Source organism: Pecten maximus, chromosome 6 (assembly GCF_902652985.1).
Source record: "Pecten maximus chromosome 6, xPecMax1.1, whole genome shotgun sequence".
In the NCBI taxonomy this organism is placed as follows: domain Eukaryota; kingdom Metazoa; phylum Mollusca; class Bivalvia; order Pectinida; family Pectinidae; genus Pecten; species Pecten maximus.
In genome coordinates, this window is record NC_047020.1 from 24,956,929 (window position 1) to 24,984,401 (window position 27,473).

Genomic DNA, 27,473 nt, shown 5'->3' on the forward strand with positions numbered 1-27,473 from the left:
TGATGGATAATTTTGCAGGTATCAAATATGTTTGGTAGATAATACGACTGGGCATATCAAAAACAGACATGTTGATGTTCTGACCTAATTTTACCAACATATATCGCATATATATTACAGTAGTGCTTTCGTAAACGCAACAGGTTATGTAGACTGCTTTTGATGTATAAAGAGACCATTTATTACAATAATATAGCGATAGTTTCTGATTCAGATAAAAAGAACCGTGCAAAGATTATACTGTACAAATAACTTTTGTGTCACAAATGAAATGTGTTCTGTACTGTTTTGGGGCCTACAGTAGCTACGCATTAACCGAGCTGCTTCGCGCAATAACCATCATAATTATCGCGAAATGAAGAACGTTTAACGATCAATTAACATTGAATTAAATAAAATACTATGATTTTTACTTACTTATAAATGTGCCGTTGTTCAGGCTGCCGTTGTTACGTACCAGATTTACAATGGATGTGTTTGTGTCTAATGATTTTACTCTGCCGAGATTTTCGCCGATATTGAATCGAATAGTTCGAAATCACGCTTATTTTCTGAAGCATAATTTCGAATAAATCGAACAGGTTCGTCAATATTTATTTAATATTGTTCTAACTAACCGGAGGTTTACCGTATCTTGCATTATATTTGGTGGGTACTATATGCAGTATCATATACAGAGCAACCCGCTTATTTGCATAGCCCTTTTTCCATGACAAAATATGCAAATAACCGGAGTATTCGTATAGGCGGAGTTGGGTTTTGGCCCCTCTTATACACATGTAGATCGTCAGGTAGGTACTCAAAATGGGCGCTATATGATTGTTTATGTTATTTGCATTAAAAATATATTTTTAAAAAAACATTATTTAAAATATAAGAGTAAATACGAAATACATGGGTTGTTATTCTTTGTAAATGTACAAATATTTGCATACACTTCATCGTTTACTACTTGTCACTCTGAGTCCGATATCGGTCATACACGCGTGGGTTGTCACTACGATGTACAATGTCATCGTTTCAATTAACATTCATTATCGTCTCGAGATGCGTTGTGTTCCTGCTATGAGTATATTAGTTGTTTGATCATAGATGATGAACTGCTGAAGCAATAGACTGTCTTAAATGACCGTGACATGTGTATTGTCGTTTGGGTTTGTTTTGGAAAATGGCGCACACACAGAAAGAGTTGTCGTTCATTACACATATGCCCCCACAATGCAACGCGCCTAGAAAACAATCATGGCGATCACAACCTGCCTCAGCGAGTGTTCAAGTGCACAGAACACAGGTTTGGATCGATGCTATAATAAATAAACAAATCTCATCAAAAGATGAGGCATATCGATATTTTATTCAGTAATTCTTCTGCACATTGCTACTGATATGGTCTAAATAATAACTTAATGTCGATATCGATGCATCGAACGTAACCTGTAATGACGAAGTGTGAACCAATGATAAGATAACGTTGTACATCGTGTCGAATCAATATGTAAGTTAAAACACATTTCATAAAACTTTTATTACGGGAAAATCACAAAAATACCCTAAAATCAATTAAAATTTTTCGATTTTTTTTTGAATTTTTATATGCATATAAGCGGGAGTCTGTGTTTTAGTCGATGCAAATACACGGGATTAAAATACAAAGATAAAGAAGAAGAAAATCGGGACCTGAGAATTTTATGCAAATAAGCGGGATATTCAAATAACCGATATGCAAATAAGTGGGCTCCTCTGTACATGTACCCAGTGTTCAATCCAGGATTTGCAAAGAGGGACAGCTGGGCCCACAGTGTTAAGAAAAGGGGGCTCATTTCAAAGGAAATGGGGCCACTTAATAGTGTCATATCTAAACAAAACAGCTATGAAACATGTACACCTTTTCAATGTTTAGTGGGTAAAGTAACTTACACTTTTTAGCTCACCTAGTCCGAACTTATATATATTATGTCGACTTAATAATATAGAATTAAAAGAAGGTGGGAAATGATATCAAAAAGCCAACCTTACAACATGGATTTGAAAATTGCTGGTTTTCTGTAGGCCTTATATATATATATATATGTATTGAAACTGGACCGGGCTGATCATCAGCGACCAGGTAGCTCAATTGGTAGAGCATCCGAAGGTCCCAGGTTTGAACCCCGGTCTGTCCGTGCATTTTCCCACTCCTACTACATTTGGTGCCTGTGACCATATCTTGTTTCAAGTGATCATGAGGTGAATATTTGACAAGGGGATATATACCCGAACCTGGGTTGTGAAGTCTTATTGGTCGAAGACTTGAAAAGGGAAGGAAGAGTGTAGCAGAACTGGACCAGTTGGATCATCGGTGGACCGGTTGGATCATCGGCGAACAGGTAGCTCAATTGGTAGAGCGTTTGGAGGTCCCGAGTTCGAACCCCGGCCGTGCATTTTCCCCACTCCTACAGTACTACATATATATAATTATTAATATACTGAAGTATTCTGAAAAGGTGATATTCAAAACCCTTTGGAATAGTAACAGTTTATTTTAAGAAGCCTAGCATCTCACACAAAAATTTGTCGGTTTTCAAAGCAAAGAGAGTTTCTACTAATCACAGGCCTAAATTGAGAACTTACAAATTATGAAGATCATTCCATACATCAGTATTGCAATAATAAAGGCCTACATACGTGAGTCTAATAAATGGCTACTTAGAAGAGTAGGATAGTTATTAAATGGGTTTTTTTTGCCCTATGCCTGACATGGGACGTAATACATGTAGGCCTACTGCTAATGCACACATGTACACACTACAGTAAGGCCTACCTGGAAGGCTTGTACTCTAGGCGAGACATGCTTATCAACACTGTCAACAAGATAGTCGTGTTATCAATGACATTGTTGACATTCTGAACACAAGTCTTAACTTTCAAATGAACTCTTCTTACGTTCAACTGTCAATGACGGTATTTACCTTTTCTAGCAGTTTAGATTTACCGCTTCCAGCATCACCGTTCGTCTTGCAACCCGCGTCTATCAAAAATCGGCGGGGGTTCCGATAGAACAGGAAACTTGAAACTAGGACATGATTGAAAACAATCACCATTTTCAGTTCATATGTACGCTCTCCTTCCTTCCAAAATGAAATGTCAATCAATAACTTATCTACATATCGGGAACGATCGACGTGTTATTCCGTGTCATTATCTACCATCAATACACAGCTCTGTTTACAAAAGTTTCTGCGTCTGCAGCAAAGGCGTTTCAACTGCCGCCTGTTGCCAAGGGGAGAAAACTCTAAGTGAACTTGCCCACCGAGATCGCACTCACGGCCAGCTTAATCGGATCTTTACAAAAGAACACGCCTGGCTTTCTGGCTTATAAACTAACAATGAAATGTCTAGTAGGTTGAAGTATTTGTTATAACATTCACACAATTCATAAACGAATGGGTTCTGAATTAGCAATGCTTTAAACACTGGTTACGTAGACAATTTAATTCGTCCTGGGTTGAATGCCAAACTGACAGGTTCGGAGCATTATCCTCGATCAGCTTCTTTCAATAGATCTAGACCTACTGAATTGTATAGGCCTAGTCAAGTGATGAAGTACGTCCCTGGAAGAAGTGATTGTCAATACACTTTGCGTAAGGCTGAACATATTTAATGCGAGAAAAAGGAAATGTAGAATACCAAATGGTAATATTTTTCAACTTAAACGTGGGTATTTTTTTTGTCTATGTTTTCAGTTGATAATGTGTTATTGGTAGTATTAAGTAGTATTACAAAATATAAGACAGATTGCAAAAAAAATGTTGAAATCGATGGATTTGATTAATAAAGAAAATGTAATGTGCACCGCGTCATATACTGTTAAGGCTAGCAATATCAATAGACAAGAAATGCATACTTTTCAAAATAAGATATAAATATGTAATCCCCCTTATCACTAACAGAGACCTATATACTAGTATATAGGTCTCTGTCACTAAGTTTCGGACGTACATGTCCGTACTTCTAAGCGGTATTATTCGTTGTTGTTGTTTTTTCACTTTTCTACGGGAATTAGGTAAATAATGTAAAAAATGTCGGTCTACCCACATAGGACGCCTCATCTCCGTATAGTACGTATACCCAGAGACCTATAAGTCTATATAAGTATCTGGTATACCATATAATTCGGTGAGCATAATACCCCACTATATATACATATGTACTTGCCACGGTCAGTGGATGGTCAGTAGCTAGCTATATAGATCAAAGACGTGTCTGTCTTTATAAGCCATAGTCACAGGTCGTAGCCTCATCTGTAATACACCCAATATACAACATTGGGTGTATTAACCGACGACTGGGCAAGGATTTGTGGATATAGTAGCTATAGGGTCACGGTTACACCTGTACATAATGTAACCGCTCAGCTTCATCTGTCCCTCCAAATATCAAGATTTGATGTTTGGGCCAGATAAAAACTCCGACTAATCTAAGCTTCTGTATATCACCCCTAAACATTGACAACATAAAGATATATTACCCAGTTATTATCACAAATTGATATAATTTGCAAGCCAAGAGTAGCATTTTCTCCGAGATTTATGCGCTTCACTGATCATGCATGCACCATTTATAGATATATAAATATGACAGTCAACCTCGTACAGCCTAAATTCGAAGTTTTAAGTTTTGAAAATAATCATGAAAATAACTTTTTTCCAATAGCAAGGACGTACATACATGTATTTGGTATTTTTTCTGACCCAAAATACTGAACATCCTACTAAAAGATAAATTTCTATTGTGTGTAGGTCCTGATATATTCTTATTTTATATCACACATACATACATCTCTCCATAAAACATACATTGTACACACACACAAACACACATAACACATATAAGTGATATTTTTGTAAATCTTAAGACTACATGGACCCATACGTACCGTCATCTTTTCCCTTCTTCGCCTAGCTGTCCAAGAATACCACCAATTGTGTACTATAATTGTCGAGTACGGCCAGATACTTATACGACTAGTAACTAAATATACCGATGATGTCCCACAATTTGAAAGTTTCCAATTTTTATCGATATTTGACGTCGTCTACCCCGAGGGATTGTATCTCATTGCATGGTGTAATGGTTGAATTGACGTCAGTAAAAGATTGGCTGCTGACCTAGGTATATGGGATAACACATCTATGTACACACAAATTAAAGGGTTATCTCCGGGACAATCGGTGAAAGTATATATACCAGTTTATAATGATGGGACGACCTACATGTACGTGTATACCTATGCTGAAGTGTCAACACACGTATACATATCACACGTGTATATGTATATGTATATGGTATCGATGTACCAGGGGCGTATACCTACATACTGTACGTCAATGAAAAAAGATATATTAAAACGCTCGATGTAAAATTAACCACTGTAAAATCTATCAATTTAATATAAGAATCAGTCCGATCCCTACCGTGACCAATAAGCATTGCTACATCTAAAACATTTCTGACTAAGCAGGCCAATATGTACAGTTACACTTGTACCTACGTATAAGGCCGGCTGGGGCACAGGGTGCCGTGAAGAGGATACCGCGGTACAGGGTACTATATGTTGGGGGTATGGGATATAAAGGATACTATGTTGAGGATACGGGGAACGGGGTACCGTGAAGTGGGTACCGGGTACATGATACCGCGATTTGGGTACCAATATAGGCTACTATGTTGAGGGTACCGGGTACAGAATACCGTGAAGAGGGTACCGGGTACAGGATACTGTGTTGAATATACGGGGTACAGGATACTGTGTTGAATATACGGGGTACAGGATACTGTGTTGAGGGTACCGGGTACAAAATACTGTGTTGGGGGTACGGGTACAGGATACTGTGTTGAGGGTACCGGTTACAGGATACCGTGAAGAGGGTACCGGGTACAGGATACTGTGTTGAGGCTACGGGGTACGGGGTACCGTGAAGTGGGTACCGGGTACATGATACCGCGATTTGGGTACCAATATAGGCTACTATGTTGAGGGTACCGGGTACAGGATACTGTGTTGAGGGTACGGGGTACAGGGTGCCGTTCAGTGGGTACAGGGTACAGGATTTTGTGTTGAGGGTACCGATACAGGATATCGTGAAGAGGGTACCGATAAAGGATACTGTGTTGAGGGTACCGTTTATAGGATACTATGTTGAGGGTACCGGGTACAGGATACTCTGTTGAGGGTACCGGGTACAGGATACCGTGAAGAGGGTACCGGTACAAGATACTATGTTGAGATTACCGGGTATAGGATACTATGTTGAGGGTACCGGGTATAGGATACTATGTTGAGGGTACCGGGTACAGGATACCGTGAAGAGGGTAACGGTACATAATACTGTGTTGAGGGTACCGGGTACAGGGTGCCGTGAAGACACGGTACATTGTGGAGATTTTATAACAATTCAGGGTAAGTATACGCACCGCGCAGATGGAGGGAACAATTTGTAAATATATATAACACAGTAACACAAATGACAAAGGCAGAATTTTATTAATTATGCCGTGACCTGGTTTCGAACACGATCTACGGCACCCAATCGCCTAGCCTTGAAGAGCGTTTCAACCCTGACATGATCAGATATGATGACTTGAATTGCAATGTATATATTAATGTACATGGATCCAAATTGTAAACAGATTACATATATATATTCAGCACAGTACAACTACGACAGGAAATTCAAATCTTTATCTTCCGATCAACAACACATAGTGCATATGATACATTGTACTAATGATTAGATATAACATAACAAAACTGATGAAGGAAGACAACTTTATGACTCGTGCCCTGATCGGGCTTCGAACTCACGATCTACGGCATATAATCTAAAAAAGAAGATGGATGTGTTGCAGAGGTATAAGGCCTGATACCCTGACATCACCATATTGACGAATCGTTTATTAGATGATACATGTAAATGATATGTTTCTTAATTATTTTCGTATTTTTATCTAACGAGGCTTAAAATATATTTAATATAAACTGATGTTACACTTTATAGAAATAAAGGGGAAATAGTGGGCATATGTGGGTAGTGTATTAGATACGTTTGGCAGTACATCAGGCCAAGATGAAAAGAAAATGTTATAGATTCTGTTCCAGCTGAGCGTCGAATCCTCTTGACGCGATATTATCTAGGTAATGTATTTCAGTGAGGCAGTCTTAGTCACGTACTTCACCGGCATTTGTCACGCTTGTGATTTACGTGCGTGGAATCTGTACATATTCTTATTAATACATCTGTGCTGTCATCAAATTGACGCAGTTCCATGATTACTATGACGTCGCGAGTGTGTCGATCCATACCACCTACATATATAGACATACAATGGTTTAAAACGGAAGGCGGAGTTGACATGTTCAACTAATTTAAATCGCACTCATTAATAAAATATTAGTTATAACCACAGGAACTATTATTTGCTTAACAATACATAAGACGACTATATCCCTGAGTTAACATTACGAGAGAACTATTATAGGCTATGCCTTTTGTTCAATACCTTTTTCTTATTGAAATAAAAATTGTTGAAATTGAAAGAACATGAAACATTTGTCTAGAATTCCTAATGTAGGCACACGCCCTTCAAAATAACAGACACGTGTATAGATTTCTGATGAGAATGAGGGCAATATCGAATTTTTACAATGGTCAATATATATATATATGTATAAGAGAGGGGGAGAGGGGAGGGGGGGGGGGGGGGGGGGGGGGGTGATCCAATATTTCACGCCCATACTAGTACGTAATGACAGGAGAGTGGAAAGGGGTCACATACCGGATATATGCATGACAGCACTCAACGTCTTTGTGACGTCAGCTAGTCTATAAAGGAGGTGAAATTATCTTATCAGAGGTCTTCCCAATGCATTGTGGGTCAATGTTCTGATGTAGTATTGGGAGTCACACACGAGTGTTCCTTGACGTATAGCACAAATAAAAGTCTTTGATGTGATGTAACATCTCGTGTTAGTTCTTAGGACTAGATAAATCGCCCCTAAACCTCGCGGGCTCTATATTGTTATACCGTCTCTTTGTCATCAAATGTTTACTGAAGTAATCAAAATGGTTCTGGAAATCTAATTCTGACGGCCTAGACAAATAGTGTCTACGAACGCACGCGCCCAGTACGAATTATACTTACTTACCGTATTCGCTTACTTTGTTTGAACTTACAATTACTAGATGTATTATAAATTTAAAGATTTGTATAATTCGTTTAACAACAATACGATAATGAGTTTCCGTATTAATTAACGCGTGTGTTTCGTTTCTTTCACATTTTCTCCTCGTTTTGAATCAAAGTAAACTTACATTGTAAACTTACATTTTTGTTTAAGCTTCAATATTTTCTTGATGCTTTCGCGTATATGCAATTATATCCGTTTATCATGTATGCGACACGCCATAATCAAGTTGATATTTCTAGTATTTCTTTGTTAAAATTATATTGATATCTGTTTTTTCACAATTAGGCCTAATAGTAAATGCACTGGTTTAGCAACATGAACACCAAAGAATGTAGCATTACCAGAGAGGAGGTGGGCGTGAAGGTGAGAAACTGGTACATCAAATCATGTTTGGAACAAAGCAAAATTTACCAATCTAAACCCTACTTCTGTAAAAAGGCCGGCCGCGCATGCATATTTGTTTCTAATACCAAACCAGGCAACACCACACGGAGGCGGAGATGTTCGAAAAGGCGACACTGTCGTCAACAACACACAGAGCCGGATGTGTTCAACAAGGCGACACTGTCGTCAACAACACACGGAGGCGGAGGTGTTCAACAAGGCGACACTGTCGTCAACATCACACGGAGCCGGATGTGTTCAACAAGGCGACATTGTCGTCAACACCACACGGAGCCGGAGGTATTCAATAAGGCGACATTGTCGTCAACACCACACGGAGCCGGATGTGTTCAACAAGGCGACACTGTCGTCAACAACACACGGAGCCGGATGTGTTCAACAAGGCGACATTGTCGTCAACAACACACAGAGCCGGAGGTGTTCGACAAGGCGACACTGTCGTCAACAACACACAGAGCCGTAGGTGACCAACAAGGCGACACTGTCGTCAACAACACACGGAGCGGAGGTGTTCGACAATGCGACATTGTCGTCAACATCACATATGCATGTAAGGTTGGTGTTAAACAAGTCAACGCCGATGACCAGAATACCTTGCCAGGACGTAACGAATAAACATATATGATATATGTATGATACACACTGGCGTTGACCCGTGAACTTCCTTTCGTTATATATGTTGTACCCTCTGGGGTCGGTGTGAACAACTTCGACAATTACTTGCCAAATATTCGTTAAATGATCCACGTAGTGTTAAGGTCTACGTATATAACAGAAAAGGTCACACGCGAGTTCATAGATGGTGGGGCCACTCAAGGGTTAGTTTATAGATGGTGGGGCCACTCAAGGGTTAGTTCATAGATGGTGGGGCCACTCAAGGGCTAGTTTATACTCAAGGGTTAGTTCATAGATGGTAGGGGCCACTCAAGGGTTAGTTTATAGTGCTATCACACTGAATTGTCATGAATGGACACGTCATTATGACACCTAGCTACTGCTGTTACGGAAAAGCATTTGACACTTTTGGCTGACTTTTCCGCCACAAGGCTTCTATTTAGGCCCGTTGGAAATATATAGCTATAGCCACGACTGATCATCAATTATGCCTTGTTAATAATGTATCCTATAAAACACGACTTAAACAGCCTACTTAGACGCAGACATCATAATTATATCATTTCAAATGCTCTCCTGCTACAACAGTAGCTCGGTATATATGACACCCTACCCGACTACATTAAAATACTGACAAAGGGCTACCCAGTCCTTACTGTCTACTCAAAGTTAAACGATTTTACGGTTCATGCTGACATACGTTCGTCTCGGTTAATGAGGACAAATTATACTACATTAACTAGAGGATATTTAACAGCGTCTTCAGTAATACCAAATGTATTTCACGAGTGGGGCTAATATTTTGATATTTATCAATAGACTACACGAGAAGCTATTGTAGAATGAATTATAGAATGAATTATAGAAAGAATTTTCGATATTTCACTGTTAAAAATGTAATAAACCATTATATCATTACTTTACTGTACTGTCCTCGCTAAGGCAGACGTCCAACAATCATGTCAATAGCGATATATTGTCAAGTACACCTTCAGAAAAGAAAAGAGGCGTTTAGAGAGCAGATGTTATGGGAACAACTTTTTTTGTGGCCACATTGACGTGCCCACGTTTAGGGAACGAAAGGAAATCCCAAGGGAGTCCCACGGTAGTCTTCACTCACACATATGCATTTTGTTCTCACTTGACGACCTGCAATGCTGTTCACTATCGACGTGCGTCGTCCATACACCGGATATAGGTATCTTTCAGTGTGGGTATACGGGTTGAGGAGGTGATAAGTTCACACGTATTAATTTGAGTATAACACAACCTCCTATTGTATTCCAGCAGCTGTAGGTAAGCTTATAGTACGAACATCATTAATTACCTATGGACTTTTAACATATAAAATCGAATTTCTCGCGTTATATTTAAGGTAAAGGAGAGCTTTATACATTTATGTATTACACATTTAGTAGTTATATTAAATAAAAAAAAAAATTAAATTATATATCTTAGGTCCTATGCGTTGAAAATGATCAACAACTGCCTTAATTTAGTCTCTAGATCATCATTAATTTTAACGAGGCGTTGTTATCACGCACGCCGACATTACTTTATATACAACTCTGATTGTATTCCTTTATTCTTTAAATATGTCCATTGTGTGATTGTTTATCTCCATGTAGGACCACGGCACTTGATATAAAGGTGTAATTTGATATGTTTGGAATATTTTGATATTTCAATGTTCGTTTCACGAAACAAGCTGTTTATACTATTTTCATTATTTTTAAATTTTCAAAAATAATTCTTGGGCCACCAACTTGATTTAACCCTGATTGACGAAGTGATGAATACAATAACTATATACAAATGTACATTGTATATGTACAATGTATCGACAGGTCTAGGGAAATGTATTCTCGGTATGCCCATTATATCTACTGTTAAAAATAATGTAGATCCACTGTATACTGTATGACAGAAAGCCTGGATAAGTAAGTACATGTACATACATGTGAAACTATTCTAAGTTTTTTTTATGTTGTGAAGGAATATTCCTGTTTCCGGTTCTTTATCAAATTATCATCGTCACGTGCATGGCGTCATATGCCCAAAAAATAGGACGTGAATCAAATTAATGAATATACTTGACACATTGTGATGGCATGTTTTAACATGACTCATGTATTTTATACATATTTCCATTGTTATTAATCTTGGCAGGTATGTTGTCGGTGTTTGTCACAAATAATCTTTAATCCTATACATGTACTTGTATAGCTACGTTACGTGCATGCCGTCGCGTGTAAGTAAATTATGCGTCACTAAGGATGAATTAGCACGCGGAGATATGAACGGCAATAATTGAAAAAGACAGTGCATCCTGATGAAATGGTACCATTTCCGTTCATGGTCGTTATGATCGCCTGTATTACACGCGAATAGTACTAGTTCCTTTCAATATGAATTTAGCGATTCTTCCTTCTATAAGGTTCAACTGTGATGCTATGCCAAAAGTACGGAAGTAAGGGATAATACAACTAACCTAAACAACAAGTAGGGTCCAAAATAGAGATAAACATGACTTAATACATTTTGTGATTAATATTTTAGCACTAAACTGCTTCGTTGGAAAGTTTTTGTCCTGTAATTCTCACAGAATTACAGAAAAAAACGTGTGTTATGTTCATTAATGGGGACTGTCCTTGTGACGTCACCACCATGTACAGACGACCGTTCCTGGCAAAAGTGTAGCTCTTGGAAATTACACAAAACCAATCAATTTACTTTCAACATTATACAGATCTTCCACCGTGAAGATATTCACCTTTCATACAAACAAATTATTGATAATATGATCGGGTTTTTTTTTAATCCAGCAGCACGAATTTGCAGTGACGTCAGACAAAACGACGTCAATTATTGTCGGCGCCACGAACATTCTTCTTCATATCACTACATCAATAGAAATGTTGTGAGAATTATTATTGTAAACATTATAATTTGTTTAGTTGTAAGGTTATACTGTGACATGCAGAGCGAATGGAACTTAATGTATATGGATACTGACCGCTCTGTTACTGACCTGCGCGATATGCTGATTGCCACCATTTTCATCATCGTGTACTTTAATATTAGGACATTCCAATATTCAAAAATATTCATAGGAAAGCATTAAAGAACTGATGAGAAGTTTCTTAACTAGATTTTCTCCTTAAATCCAATAATGCTTTCTTATTTATTTTTATTTTCTTAAAGTTAGGAACGTTGAAGACACTGGGGCCTGGTCACTTTAGGAATACACGGCAGGTAGAAATGTCGGGGTTTGGGGTATTATACGTATCGAGAACAGAGATTGTATGATACAATTACATGTGCACGAGAACATGTTTTTGTGCGATCGATGCAAATCTGATATCAGTTGTGGAATAGATATGGATACGGGTTTTGTTGAATAGGCGACAAGGCTTCAAATAATATCAGGTTTTGTGGGATATATGATATCAGGTTTTGTGGGATATATGATATTAGGTTTTGTGGGATATATGATATTAGGTTTTGTGGGATATATGATATTAGGCTTTGTGGGACGTATGATATTAGGCTTTGTGGGATATATAATATTAGGTTTTGTGGGATATATGATATTAGGTTTTGTGGGATATATGATATTAGGTTTTGTGGGATATATGATATTAGGCTTTGTGGGATATATAATATTAGGTTTTGTGGGATATATGATATTAGGCTTTGTGGGATATATAATATTAGGTTTTGTGGGATATATGATATTAGGTTTTGTGGGATATATAATATTAGGTTTTGTGGGATATATGTGTTAGGCTTTGTGGGATATATAATATTAGGTTTTGTGGGATATATGATATTAGGCTTTGTGGGATATATAATATTAGGTTTTGTGGGATATATGATATTAGGTTTTGTGGGATATATAATATTAGGCTTTGTGGGATATATAATATTAGGTTTTTTGGGATATATGATATTAGGTTTTGTGGGATAAATGATATTAGGTTTTGTGGGATATATGATATTAGGTTTTGTGGGATGTATGATATTAGGTTTTGTGGGATATATAATATTAGGCTTTGTGGGATATATGATATTAGGCTTTGTGGGATATATGATATTAGGCTTTGTGGGATGTATGATATTAGGCTTTGTGGGATGTATGATATTAGGCTTTGTGGGATGTATGATATTAGGCTTTGTGGGATATATGATATTAGGCTTTGTGGGATGTATGATATTAGGCTTTGTGGGATATATGATATTAGGTTTTGTGGGATGTATGATATCAGGTTTTGTGGGATGTATGATATTAGGCTTTGTGGAATATATGATATTAGGCTTTGTGGGATATATGATATCAGGTTTTGTGGGATATATGATATTAGGTTTTGTGGGATAAATGATAATAGGCTTTGTGGATGAATGATAATAGGCTTTGTGGGATAAATGGGAAACGCTGTTGTGGGTCAGGTGGGAATAGGTTTTGTGGGATATTTGATATCAGGTTTTGTGGGATGGTAGGGAATAAACTTTGTAGGATTGGTGTGAAACAGAATTTGTAGGATAGGTGTGAGCTATGCAACAGCATGTGGACCCTTTTTATGCAACTTACATGCTTTGATAATAAATCCTTAACTACAGTATATTAACATCTGATAATACCTTTATATAATGATGAATACACCAATATACAGGACGGCGTACTCGTGAAACATACATGTATTTACTATCTCAGCCAGGTGATTTCTATATAGCTCTATTATGAAGAAATCAAGTGGAAAATCCTCTTTCATGCGCGTGTGGCTGGGCGTCCAGAACACGCCAACAGGTGTCCGACAGTCGACCTGCTACTGAAATACAGGCGCTACATATACGGTCAATTGTATACAGGTACTAGTGTTCAGTATTATATCCGGAGTGTGGACAGTCGCGAGTGGACAGTCCAGGGCTGGAGCCATGTCCTATTTGTTGATAGTGTCCGTATTATCGATTATACATCTTGGATGGCCAGGTATACTTTCATCATATCTTTACTTTATAATTCAACTTTTGATTAAGTTTATTGACCGTGTGACTCCCAGCAGTATCGACAGTAACCAAAGTTTACTTTCTTCACTAATTGACGCAAGAAGTTTAAGAACTGACACAAGACAAATTTAGGAAGCTAGCAGAAAATAGCCTAACACATTGTTATGATAAAAGTCATGAACTGTCTCCGGGGACATCATCATCCACGTGTTTTCTATTGGCGTTGTTTATATTTGAGTAACGACTATTTATTAGGTTGTAACACGGGTTGAGTCATAAATTAGTCTTCGTCAAGAATATTTGAGCAGCGGCCATGGTTAAAAAAATTTCTCCATATGAATGTCCGGGCGTATTATTAGAAAAAAAAGTGTTTATCAAGAATATTGACATTATGGCAATATACACGTTGTTGGTTCCAAAATAGTGATAGCGTGGTTTATACAGATTGTATCCCGTATGAAATATGGAGAATGTGGCTTTTCGGGGTATTCTGTATAAAATCAGGGACGTCCTTGATGTAATTAGGCACACGTCCGTGAACTTTAAGTAGCGCTCGCTGATTATGACAATGATTCATCGACATGCTATTTGTTCTTCAAAATTGCGGCTCCAGATGATTGCCGTTTCTCATCCTTTGATAAAATGTAGCCGCTTTACGGACCATGTAAGGTTATTTAGGTAAGTTATTAGCCAGTTTAGCCACCAGCTTCTCATGGGAAGTAGACTATTTGTGATCAATATGTTACACCGCAGACTCTCCGCTCTGTCACAGTTGAATGACCTTAGACCTGGATGTAATCTCGTATAACGTTTGCAAGCTTTCTAAAACCTTCTCAATAAACCGTGGGCCTTATACTCAGATGATCTACATCTAAAACAATGCACGCTGGAGTTGGTGGTATCATTTTATGCGTGTAAAAATCTTGGGAAGGAGGTTTTCTGGAATCCCTGGAAATTGTTTGCTCACATCGTGATGTTTGGAAGCTTGGCTCCAGTGTGGGATCGTTAAATCGTTCAGGCGTGTATTTAGAGATAATGTTGCTATCATGAGCTTTTGAAGACATTGGCGAGCCAATCAAACGCCACAGCTGTCCCAAGATAGAATCGTTCGAAACGTGTAGCATACTATATGACTATATCTTGTATGATCAAAATCTTCAAAAGCTTCTTCAGTTCTCATAAAGCTTGCTTCAAGTTTATCATTATTATCATAGCAGCTTTGCTCCCATAACAATATATACAACAATGGAAATACAATACCCATGACCTTTGTCGTTTTAACTTCAGCATGTTATATTTAAAGTATAATACACTGATTTACTGGAACAGTTAATTAGACGATTCTTTCGTATTTTGTGATAAAAAACGGCTCATCTATACAAGACCAAGGATACCTTCCAGCGTGTGCGTGTTGTACAAGTCGGATCATTTCACACATTTTGGTTTCAAAGAAGTGTAGTGTTTGCTTACGAATTTCACATCCATTTTCTGTGAAGTATTGAATACTAGATCGGAAGCCATTACATTAACCACTGCCTATGTGTAGATATTGGATTTGATCACGCAACAATACCAGTTATTCGGAAAGCTAGATGTTAGTATATATATGTCTACAATTATCAGCCGGTCTGGTAAAAACTCGCTGGCTTACTCGTTGATATGACCGATTGACATGGCGTTCCTTCTTTCTTGAGTTTCGTGACTTCTGCTTCGGTTGGTTGACTTTGTATGTATGTTTTATTTACTTTAAGCCTTACGGCTCATAAGCATACTAAGAGATTACATCATATAATTTACAATCCTTAATATATAATACAAATTAACGAAAGATGGACAGCATTGATATGGTTACTTTACATATACAGTAGGTCTATCAAAATATATCACATTGAAAATAGATATTACAGTAAGGCTACAGATGTTTGACATTTCTGAGCGGCAATATCGAATGGATAAGTGAGTGGAGTATACAATAGTGTAGTCAGGGGATAGACGGCTATAATGGTGGTAAACTGATATGAGTGAAAACAATATAAGCTAAAGCTGAGATCTAGAACGCGCTGTAAAACACAATTTCAAGTACTTCCCTAAATTACAAATCTCTTTCCTGTTACGTACAGACAACAGCTGGACAAGTTTATATGATGATGGCCGATTCCAGTAATACATTTTAATGGAACTTCTTTCGATTATCTTTATAGAATGGAAATATCAAAACAAAATAAAACTCGTCCTCTACCTGGCTTTGGTCACAATCACCACAGATTCTATTCGCCATTGGAATATTGCGATACCTACCTTCTTCTACATAGAGCTGGTGATATGACAGTCGTAATTTCGAATGAATTTAAGATATATATCTGGAATAGACTTTGTTAGATAAGTGACTTCTTCTTCGGTGGGTTGACTTTGGTGACTTCTGCTTCGATTGGTTGACTTTTGTGACTTCTCCTTCGGTTGGCTGACTTTCGTGACTCCTGCTTCGGTTGGTTAATCAAGCATTGAACTGTTTTTGTATGGTATTTATGATCTATTTGAATGCCAGAGCTTTGCAAGCAAACAACATAATGTGCGTCAGCACATTATGATTTGTTTGCTTGCAAAGCTCTGGCATTCAACGGTATGACACGGCCTGGGGAAAATGGAGAACTTTTCTCATCTGAGCGGACGTTCAATTCCAATGTCAAAAGCTTCATGGAAGACATTAGGTAATAATGCTAATTTAAAACATTGGCCCTGTGGCAAGAAATTTATGCAGGGAATAGTGGTTTCATCGATTTTAACGCTCTACTTGCCGGCATCTGGTTCAGGGGAAGTTAAATACGTGACTATTAATTTGTTCCATCAGAGACTCATGAGAACCGTCTGGATCTATATTTCCTGATCTTTTGCGTGCCCTTTCCTGGACGAGATATCTCACTAGACACACGGCTTCATATACATTTTGTGTGTACACTGTCGTATCTTATGTTATGCTAAAAAAAAAAACAACAACAACAAAAAAAACAGGGAAAAAAATAGAAATCTCAATCCTCGAGGTTTGACTATCATGGAATCCCACGCTCTAGAGTTCCACATAACCGTAGGGACGAAGACTTTAAGAGTACGTTTGTAATAATGGTATGGTGTCTGCAAGCAAAGACAACTACTGTCATGTACGTCTAAACGTTCAGTGTCTGATAGATATGTACGGTTTTATACCTATCTAAGGATACCATGGCGCCAGTAGATAGGCTCGGCGTCCACACAGGTAACACCGCCCATCATTAACCCTGGATTATAATTGTCTGTTGTAAGGAACTTCGATGGTTATGTTTTCAATAACCAGTATATCAATTTTACAGGGAATATTCTCACGCGGAACATGGTCCACTTTATGTGACCGAAGTACATAAAATTTAAATAAGCTTATAAGGCCTATTTGCGAAAAGACCTATCTGAAAAAAAACCGGAATAATATCTTAAGTACAGATAATATATATCAGGATGCAAGATAAAGACACGTGTGTCGACAGCTGGTGATCGAAATCCCCTCTGGGCCTTACTACTTATCGCTTGTTATTGGCAATAAACAGATAAGCCCTGTCTCGAGTAAAGAGGAGACGTTATATGTATTATAAAACATCACACTTTTTATTAAAAGAAATTCAATCTCTCTTTTCATCATGCCATTTGCTATTAAAAATGAAATGATTGGCCATAATCTCTATACACACAGGGCAGTTATTACTGGCTACGCCAACGCTGTAAAACCGCGACCTTGGGGGATTTGGTATTTGTCAGAGACAAATATTTTAATCATCATGCCACAAAACTAGGAGTACCAATAAAGACTGGTAGGCCAGTGCCATCACGAGTTTGCCAGGGGATATAATCACTTATTAGTTGTTGCCCTAGTGTTGTGGTTTGTATAACGGGAACGGCGTCGTGACAAATCTCCACTAGAGGTTTGGTGTGTACAACGAAAGCATTACCTAAATGAATTTCGCCTGCAAACAATTGCTCAGTTTTTATATTATTGTTTACGGAAGTTTTACATTTTGCGTTGTAGTGCTCCATTAAAACGTTAAAATTGATTGTACTCACAGGACTAAATCACATGGTATATATAACGTCATTCGATGTCATGTAGTCCTACGTTGTGCGTCTTCGTTTTGCACCTCAACTCTTATAAATGCGATACATACCATAGTTCTGCACCGATCATTTAAACAATCATGACCTTTAGAAAGCTCTTCCAATAAATGAACACACAAGAAAATATATCCGATATCGAGCTTCAAGGACATAAACCAGTGACAGGTGAATCTTTATACCGACTCCGCAAAATAGAATCTTTGAATCGTGGCGTCATCATGCAAAATTATTTAGGGACGACACGCCGCATTTTGGTTATGTATTTATCAGAATGCGATGCTAGCATGACCATCTAATCATTACTCTTTAGAAATAGTTGTTTCATAAAGGAATGTAAAAACTAAATAAATGCATTTAATAACTGATTAATCGAATCTTTCGCCTTTTATCAAACGTTTGTTTTCATGTAAGCAGTTTTGAACTGTTTTTGCACAAACGATCTACATTATTTTTGTTTGTTAGAAGATACTTGTGGTACTGACATGGCGGTGTTAAAGTTATTATCCTACGTACTTTTATGTGTTTTAGTTTCAGCTGAGACAGACACCTGCACCATAATACGATGTAAAGACAAAGATTCCAAACGATACGAATGCCGTCCTGGACCTGGAAGTGTGGCAGTCCTCTCCATGTCACTTATGAGGGATCTGTCCAAAGGCGCATGCCAACAGGATGTGACGTATGGTCCAACATCTCAGGGCGCCGTCTGGGTTGACAAAGGGTGTGACGGTCAGTTTCAAGTCTGTTACGCCACTACAGGAGAAGGTTGGTATATTTAAAAATATATTGTGTTGTCCCATAAACATCGCAGAGTGTGATCTCACCTTTATATATTATCAGGATCACGAGGGAATCTATTTAATAGTATAAACTGCATCATTAGAACAGTGTCAGCCGTTCTCACTTAGTTTTGTTTCAATGCTGATCAGACATGATAGAACATCTTTTCCGTCCAGTAAGGAATTGTACGAGGAGGATTGATATGTTGTGAGCCTTGTATGGAAGGAGGTACTCAAGGGTGTTCCTTTTCAAGTCCTACTATTCTCTGACTTTATAGGGCCGTGTACCCAAGGACTGGTTGCATTTGGTTAGTTTACATCGACGAGGTAGCACTCTAAAGTAAACAAGACAAGCGGCTTTTGCAAAATGGACAAAATCGATGAAGGAGCAGTGATCCAACATTTGCATAAAAAAGATTATCACCAAAGGATATCCATAATGATATGGTAGCAACACTGGGGAAATACGCCCTTTTACATGCTACATTGAAAACGCGGGTCGCGGAATTTAAGCGCGGCCGACAGAACCTTGAGGATGACCCCCGTCCTGGAAGGCATGTCAATGTTGCAACCACAAAATCGTCAATAAAGTTCATGATATTGTTATGACTTACAGATGAGTCATAGAAAGATATATAGCCAGTAGAGTTGGCATTTCACAGGAAAGAGTACATTCCATTCTGACCGAGGATCTTGCAATGAGAAAGCTTTCGGCCCGATGGGTACCAAGACAGTTGATAAGTAGCACACCAAGCGCACATTATCGAGTGCTAATCTCAACCTTTTTGAGGAAGATCCTGGCAGCTTTCTTCAGAGATTAGTCACTATGGATGAAAAATGGGTCCATCACTTTACCCCAGAGTCCAAACAAGAATCGAAACAATAGAAGCACCCTGGCGTTCCCCCGCCTAAGAAGACAAAGACTGTTCCATCAGCTGGGAGGGCTATGGCCTCGGTTTTCTGGGATGCAGATGGTATTCTGCTGATGGATTATCTCCAAAAGGGACAAACCATCAATGACACATACTATGCTTCACTTCTGAGGCAGTTACGGGGAAATATTAAAATTAATCGCTGCGGAAAGCTCGCTAAAGGTGTGTTAATCCATCAGGACAATGCTCCTGTTCCCAAGTCTGTCATTGCCATGGCTGACATCCAGGATTGTGGCTTTAAACTGATTGAGCATCCGCCTTATTCACCTGATCTCGCTTCATCAGACTTTCATCTATTTCCAAAACTTAAAACAGCTATTTCAGCCAACCATTTTCAATCCGATGATGACGTCATACATGCGGTTGATGACTTTCTGAACATCCAGGAAAAGGAGTTCTATAAAAGTGGCATTCAAGACCTTAATCACTGCTGGCAAAAGTGTATAGATACTGAAGGGGATTATGTTGAAAAATAATACAATATGTCCGGCAAAATTCAAATCCTTCAATATGAGGCTCATAACATATCATCAGCCCTCGTTAGTACCCGGACAACCTTCGAGGATAAACGATACACTTTTGATCTTGGCTAGATTACAAAATGACTGCTCTGAGCATAGATGATACCAAAACAACATGTTGTTGACCTGTTCTTGTTTTCTGTTTGTCTATATCTGGTTTTGTTATTTCTATTAGTCCACGTTGTTACTTGTTTTGATACTGCGTGTTTTGAAGGTTTTTATATCAGTGTTCTCTATTGAAGAGATTCTGTTCTGATTTTTGACGCCGTAGGGTATACAAGGTCACAGATTATATGGTACATGGAGTGTAATGATACTGCAACAGGAAAGATAATTAGATCCTGCGTAATCAATAAAGTAAATTCAATTACCACGCCGCAGATGATCATGTTTTTTAATATTCCGTAATGAGTTGTCTATAGCAAGACCTCTGTATCCTCCGGCTTGGCGAATATATCCCACGTGTCCTGTCCTTAGTAGGCATATATATACTCTCGTACCAAGCGTCAAAGAGATAGCGAATCCCAGTACAGAGTCAGCTACGTGTTTGTTTATCGGTACAAATCAACTGATCTGTACCATTAGCCCAGGGATTTGTTTCTTCATAAAAGTAATCACGGCATATATTTTTATGTTCACACTTAAAAAGTACATGTAGTTCAAAGAACAAGAAAAAAGTAGATATTGTAAACACAATTGGTATAATTTTTATAAAAAAAGACCATACAGTTACGGTAACACTACATGTTTAATTCCCGGTATGGTCGGAATCAATTCCCTATGGAGCCCTTTGCAGAAGCCAGTTTTTTCTTCTGTATCTTCTATCTACTGGAGTGGGGGTATTGAATTGAAGAGAAAAAAACTGACTAGTTCTCTCATTTTTATGATTAGAACACTTGGATCTTTGTGCTTTCTTTTATTTCTTCTTTCCTCTGTATTTCTATTCCTCAGTTTCTTCCCTTGGTGTCTCTTTAGCACACGTATACCGCTTAAGACACTGGCTGTTACGGACGTTAATCCCTATACAAACAAAGACGTAATTATAATATCAACACATCAAACAAAATACAACATGTATAAAAGAGATAACTGGAACTGGACTGGTTGATCAATGAGAGAACTAGAAACCAGTAGATTTGTACAAATTGGTAGCTCTAAACGTACGGATTGTTAAGGACCAGTCCGACCATTATGTGGACACTATGGTGAACACCAGTGGGTTATTCCAGTGTTTTATCCACACACCCGATTTCGAAAACTGCCGAACTTTGTTGTGTTTAATGTGTCGCCTGCACAGTGTCCCTGGCGACACCGCAGTATTTCCCGGCGACACCACAGTATTTCCCGGCGACACCGCAGTCTACCCGGCGACACCACAGTATTTCCCGGCGATACTGCACTCAGACAGTATTTCCCGGCGACACCACAGTGTACCCGACGACACCGCAATATTTCCCGGCGGCCGCATTCAGACAGTATTTCCCGGCGACCGCATTCAGACAGTATTTCCCGGCGATACCGTACTCAGACAATATTTCTCGGCGACACCACAGTGTAAACCAGCGACACCGCTGTATTTCCCGGCGACCGCACTCAGACAGTATTTCCCGGCGATACCGCACTCAAACAGTATTTCCCGGCGATACCGCACTCAAACAGTATTTCCCGGCGACACCGCTGTATTTCCCGGCGACACCGCACTCAGACAGTATTTCCTGGCGACACCGCACTCAGTATTTCCCGACTACACCACACTCAGACAGTATTTCCCGGCTATACCGCACTCAGACAGTATTTCCCGGCGATACCGCACTCAAACAGTATTTCCCGGCGACACCGCTGTATTTCCCGGCGACACCGCACTCAGACAGTATTTCCTGGCGACACCGCACTCAGTATTTCCCGACTACACCACACTCAGACAGTATTTACCGGCGACAGCGCTGTATTTCTCGGCGACACCGTAGTGTACCCGGCGACACCGCACTCAAACAGTATTTCCCGGCGACACCGCACTCAAACAGTATTTCCCGGCGACACAAGAGTATCCCCCGGCGACACCGTAGTATCCAGGGTATTCTGGACAATGACAATATCAAATGTATTTATCATATTCAAGAGTAAAATCTTTTACTCGTAGATATTTAAAAAAAATGTATATACACGTTATTTACCTTTCGTATGGTTTATTCTACCATGTTTGCTATGCAACGCCAGTTTTGATTGGTTTAAAACCATGTATTATTTTCCAATAACCCACGCTCGTATCAATAATACACGCTCGTGAGTCAAGGCTGTTACAATTTTATATACCTAATATTCACCCGTTTCATAAAACGGTAACTATAGCCGAGTGGGCTAATGGGTTAGTCTTTCAATAATTTTTTATCACGACGCGAGTTCGAATCCTACGGAGGCCCTCCTTTTTTATTTCTTTTTTTTTCTTTGTTTTCCTTTTTTTTTAATCCTTTTTCTTTTTTTTTCAAAATCAATGCCATATGATAGATGCTCTTGATCGTAGTACTGTATTGCCTGTATATTTCATCAGCAAATAATGCAATACTCAAGAAATAAATTACAAGGTTTTCTCGGGGTTTCTTTGCTGTTTTTCTTTTAGAAAGAGGTCGATCTCAGAATTAAACAGTACATGGTAGAATAGAAATAATCAACTTTAAATCGTGTATTGTTGCAGGATATACAACTCGGACTCGGATATTTTGCAATTTTAATTAATAACTCAGGCCTGCGGCCTTCGTTATTAATTTAATTGCAAAATATCCTCGTCCTCGTTGTATATCCTGCAACAATACACGAATCATCGTTAATTATTTCTTAAATAAAGCACGTGAAGAACATGATTCAGATGTAGCAGCTTTTTATAATATTACTAAATTAACGGTCTGAGTCGAAAATCAATGATGCCATATTGATGAAGCTTAATCAGTTTGTACCTGTACGATGATATCGTGGTTAATCACAGACATATATCGATAGTTTTATGTTATAGCCTTTTGACAAGGTCCTAATTAGCTCAACACGACGCATAACCAGGTGTTCAGGAATCCCCTTGACAATTTTGTTATCTTCTAGCACGCATATACATTTATGTGTATACTCTTCAACGCAGATATATTTGGATGAAACCATCAATTGATTTTGTTGACTTTCATGATTGTGTTATTGGTAAGGATGTACAATCAGTGCTGACTGGGCTCAATACATCCTAGCAGGACAGATGTTTAACACTTTCTTGGCTAAGACGGAACGGTGATGAATCAAGCAAAATAAACATCTCACTCAATCACTACGCTTTTTTTTACAGTACTGCAACCCGTATGACACAGTCACATACATTGAATCCAACAACCATTATTGCTTTCTTCAGGATGGATCACCTAAGTTATTTTACATTGATTTCAATTGGATAAGTTCTCTTTGAAAGGCATTTGGAAGTAACAGATCTTACCTTAGTCAATGTTAAATTGCGATTTTCCTTTTCTCGAATGGCTATGACTTAGTTCTTCTTCAGAAACCAGACTTTCGGGATTAATGATTGATTATTTTCAGTAAAGGACATAAACAATTAACTCAATTCTTTCCTTTGCGTTGAGCTTTATATCCATGGAATGAGGATGGAATCTTTGTACAGTAGTTCTGTAGTCCCAATGTCGGCGCCATATTGTGATCAATTAAATAGTTTCTACACTGAATGGGGTTGATATTTCTGTTGGCGTGTCTGAAGAACCACCGAGCTCATGCTGTAATCTGTAGTGACAATCTAGACTTACGGTTATATTCCTAAGTGTGTGTTATGTATGTTGGATTAAAAAAAAAATAGTACATTAATTAGTATTACAATCTCTACATATGTACACGAATGACAATAGTATCTCTCTGACCTCCAAAAGATAAATATTTTTAAAAGAACAGATTGCAGACTAAGTTTTGACAATGAACATGCTTCTTCTGACAAAATAATGAGTGTGGCAAACATGTAATTCGAAATTAATCCGGATTGGTTGTTATTTTATATTTTCTTTATTAGCCGCTTCAGATATCCAGATTTGTTACCACAGAAATCTTGCTCACTTTCGAATTTCCATCTGAAGACTGAAGTGGTAGAACGTTTTACTGATTTGTTTCGTTCACAGCGTGTTCCCGTTTGGTGATTCGGTGATATGATAGACATTACAACAGTTCTGTTGCAGATGTTTAAAATTATAAAACAATACCACTAGCAGTTTTGAGGAAACGCGAGGAAACGTGTGGGAGTCTATAAAGCATTTTAGCAAAGTAGGTAGGTAATTTGCCAAACGTAATTGGATATCAGCCCTTTAAGTTGACTATGTATGAAATATATATATGTAAATATATTTATATTCAGTGTACTGAATCTCTAATCCTGAGCAAGTATTTTACGCTACCGAACCTCTATGTCCAGACCAACGTTACATAAATCACGTATTTTGATGGGAATGTTATTGAATAATGCGCCCGCCAATAGATAGGATGACGTAAAAACGGACTACTGATACAAGCAAACGTCTCCGACTTATCAGTTAAAGACATCTACTGTTCTATTTGTGTTCTCGCGTGACGTCACGTGATACTAGTATACGTCTGGGACGGAGGATTGCCGACGTCAGATAACATCGTGCTCGTTAATACTTGTGGCTGGTTGATCAATGTAATTATTGTCACATCAAAGTGCTTTGATGGCGATGATAATCGTCAAGAGCAGATGATGATGAAACCGTTCGAAGGAGGAGGAGGAGGAGGAGGAGCAGATTGTGGGATAAAGTAACCGCATGGGGAAAAGAAATAGAGGATATGGGCTATAGAACAGGTAGAGGGAACAGGGATTGGGGAATCGGAGTCTTGAAGTGTCTTCTGTTTAAAAATCTGAAACATGCATTGCTCACAACAACGTGTTTGAATTACACACATGGTCACTCAGGCGACACCAATATATAGCTCTGATCGGGAAATCGAACCTGGAGTGTCATCAAAGCATAGTGGAATGATACCATGAAGGTAAAATTAACAGCGGTTCACGTGACACTACTAACATCGCACTACATCGTTAGTACCCCGCCTAGTGCGCTAGGGTAGCCAGGGTAAATTACATGGTCGGCGTCATTGTTATAAATCCTCCTGACATTGTATGATCATGTTTAGATTTTTTCTTCCGTTTTAACTTCCCATCACCACAACTAATGGGATTTACTACTTAATTAAGGATGTGGATGTCGTACAAAGACAACAAAGAAACCTGCTTCGAAAAACAAAGTCTTATTCTTCAAGTACTTTTTTCAAAGTCATCGTTTTTGTTCTTTTCGTGATCTTATCTATTTTGTATTCCAGATGTTTTCTGGTTATCACTTGATTATATCATTTATTGTCTGTAGGATTATGTCCTGGTAGGTTCTGATATATCATGACACAGGTATCCTATATCGGGACGTCATTACATATGTCTGGCGAAATTATAGGTCTCGTTATATAACAATTCTGTTTCCATCTAGTAAATTATATCATCATAAAACACTGCCCTCCCCTGGCGGCGGTGTCGTCAGTTTTTAAAAACTGATGCTGCTTTACCAATTGGTAGTTATTTGATCAATAAACGTAAGAAAAATGACAATAACAAATTAAATCTTTGCTATAAACAGGCTGATATATCCACGATGAAATAATAATAAATGCGACATTTTTATCAAGGTAAACAACTGTTATGAATGAATCAATAATCATTGTTGTAATGACGTAATTTTAAAGTATACATTTTATTAAATCTAATCCCAAACCTCCCCCTGTCACACGTCATTAATGATAGCAGACATGTCGGTAGAAATACCATCTTAACATTAATCGTTTGTATAAGTGTTTGTTTTTCTAATTTCTCACTGCTGTAGGTCTCAATTGTGACAAGGGGTGTGGTGAAAACGCACTATGTGTGAATGGAAAATGTCACTGTGGGAAAGGATTCTATGGTAACCCGTACGCCAAGTGTGAAGGTAAGATTGGTGTAGTGATCTCCCTTTTACAGACTCAAAAAGGGCACTGTCCTCATAGACATCAGCGCAGCTGAATAATATCTGAATACTGTCTCCTATACAGACCTCAACAGAGAACGTGTCTATAAGGGTTTATTTGCTAAAGCTAGTTGTTTACAGTATTTGTGGTACAAACCCCCTGTCTATAACTATCGGCTCTGGACTGCCTTTGTATCTGTGTCTACCTAAAGTCACTTATCACCTGTCTCCATCAAGTCCAGTTTTGAGTCAAGGAAAAACTAACCCTATCTCCATATAGTCTACAGATGATACTTTTCACTTGGAATGGTACAATGCGACCGCTGTCCCCATCAATATCACTGTCTATCCTTGAAAAGTGTCACCTAATCAAGGACATTTAGCCGGAAAAGGAAATTAATCCCAAACCTCTACAGACAAATGTTATTTCCTGTGAACGTCAGCTCTATTTAATATTCCTTCTACCTTACAAATGAGCGTCGGGGCAACGGCCTGATGGCAGCCGGCAGCATAAGTGCTACAAATCTAATATAACAAAAAAATTACGAGTGTACGATTGTCTACACGGTTTGATAACAATAGGTTAGCAATTTGTGCCATTATTTACTAACATGATAAACCGTTCGCACTTTCCAAGCATACATTTCGTTTTTTTTCACGTTTGCTCTCATCAGAGATACAGAATTGAAATAGTCCAGATAGCTTGCAAGAAAGTAAACCAAATGGTACTCAAAATGTTAGACGTGCAATAAAAGATAACCTTTAATTGTAATAGTGTTATTAAACACTTTGTAATTGATTGCATCCTACATTTA

The 27,473-nt window shown here is 38.3% G+C and overlaps 2 protein-coding genes across 5 annotated transcripts in view; one reads left to right on the forward strand and one right to left on the reverse strand.

Annotated features, from left to right (window-relative positions):
• LOC117329332 (cGMP-dependent 3',5'-cyclic phosphodiesterase-like) overlaps positions 1–5,081 on the reverse strand; it is a 181,578-nt gene extending 176,497 nt beyond the window's left edge. For 2 of the 3 annotated variants that reach the window (XM_033887245.1, XM_033887244.1), the window contains exon 1: positions 2,949–3,243. In XM_033887245.1, coding sequence (XP_033743136.1) covers positions 2,949–3,080 — 132 coding nt within the window. In that variant the 5' untranslated portion in view covers positions 3,081–3,243. Of the gene's footprint in view, positions 1–2,948; positions 3,244–4,915 lie in introns of those variants that run through there. The other variant, XM_033887246.1, reaches the window with a different exon arrangement.
• An 8,916-nt stretch (positions 5,082–13,997) lies between these two features.
• Positions 13,998–27,473, forward strand: part of LOC117329334 (zonadhesin-like) — a 45,424-nt gene continuing 31,948 nt past the window's right edge. Inside the window, exons 1-3 of one of the 2 annotated variants that reach the window (XM_033887248.1) lie at positions 13,998–14,237; positions 18,920–19,156; positions 26,539–26,640. In XM_033887248.1, coding sequence (XP_033743139.1) covers positions 14,183–14,237; positions 18,920–19,156; positions 26,539–26,640 — 394 coding nt within the window. In that variant the 5' untranslated portion in view covers positions 13,998–14,182. The remainder of the gene's footprint in view (positions 14,238–18,919; positions 19,157–26,538; positions 26,641–27,473) is intronic. The other variant, XM_033887247.1, reaches the window with a different exon arrangement.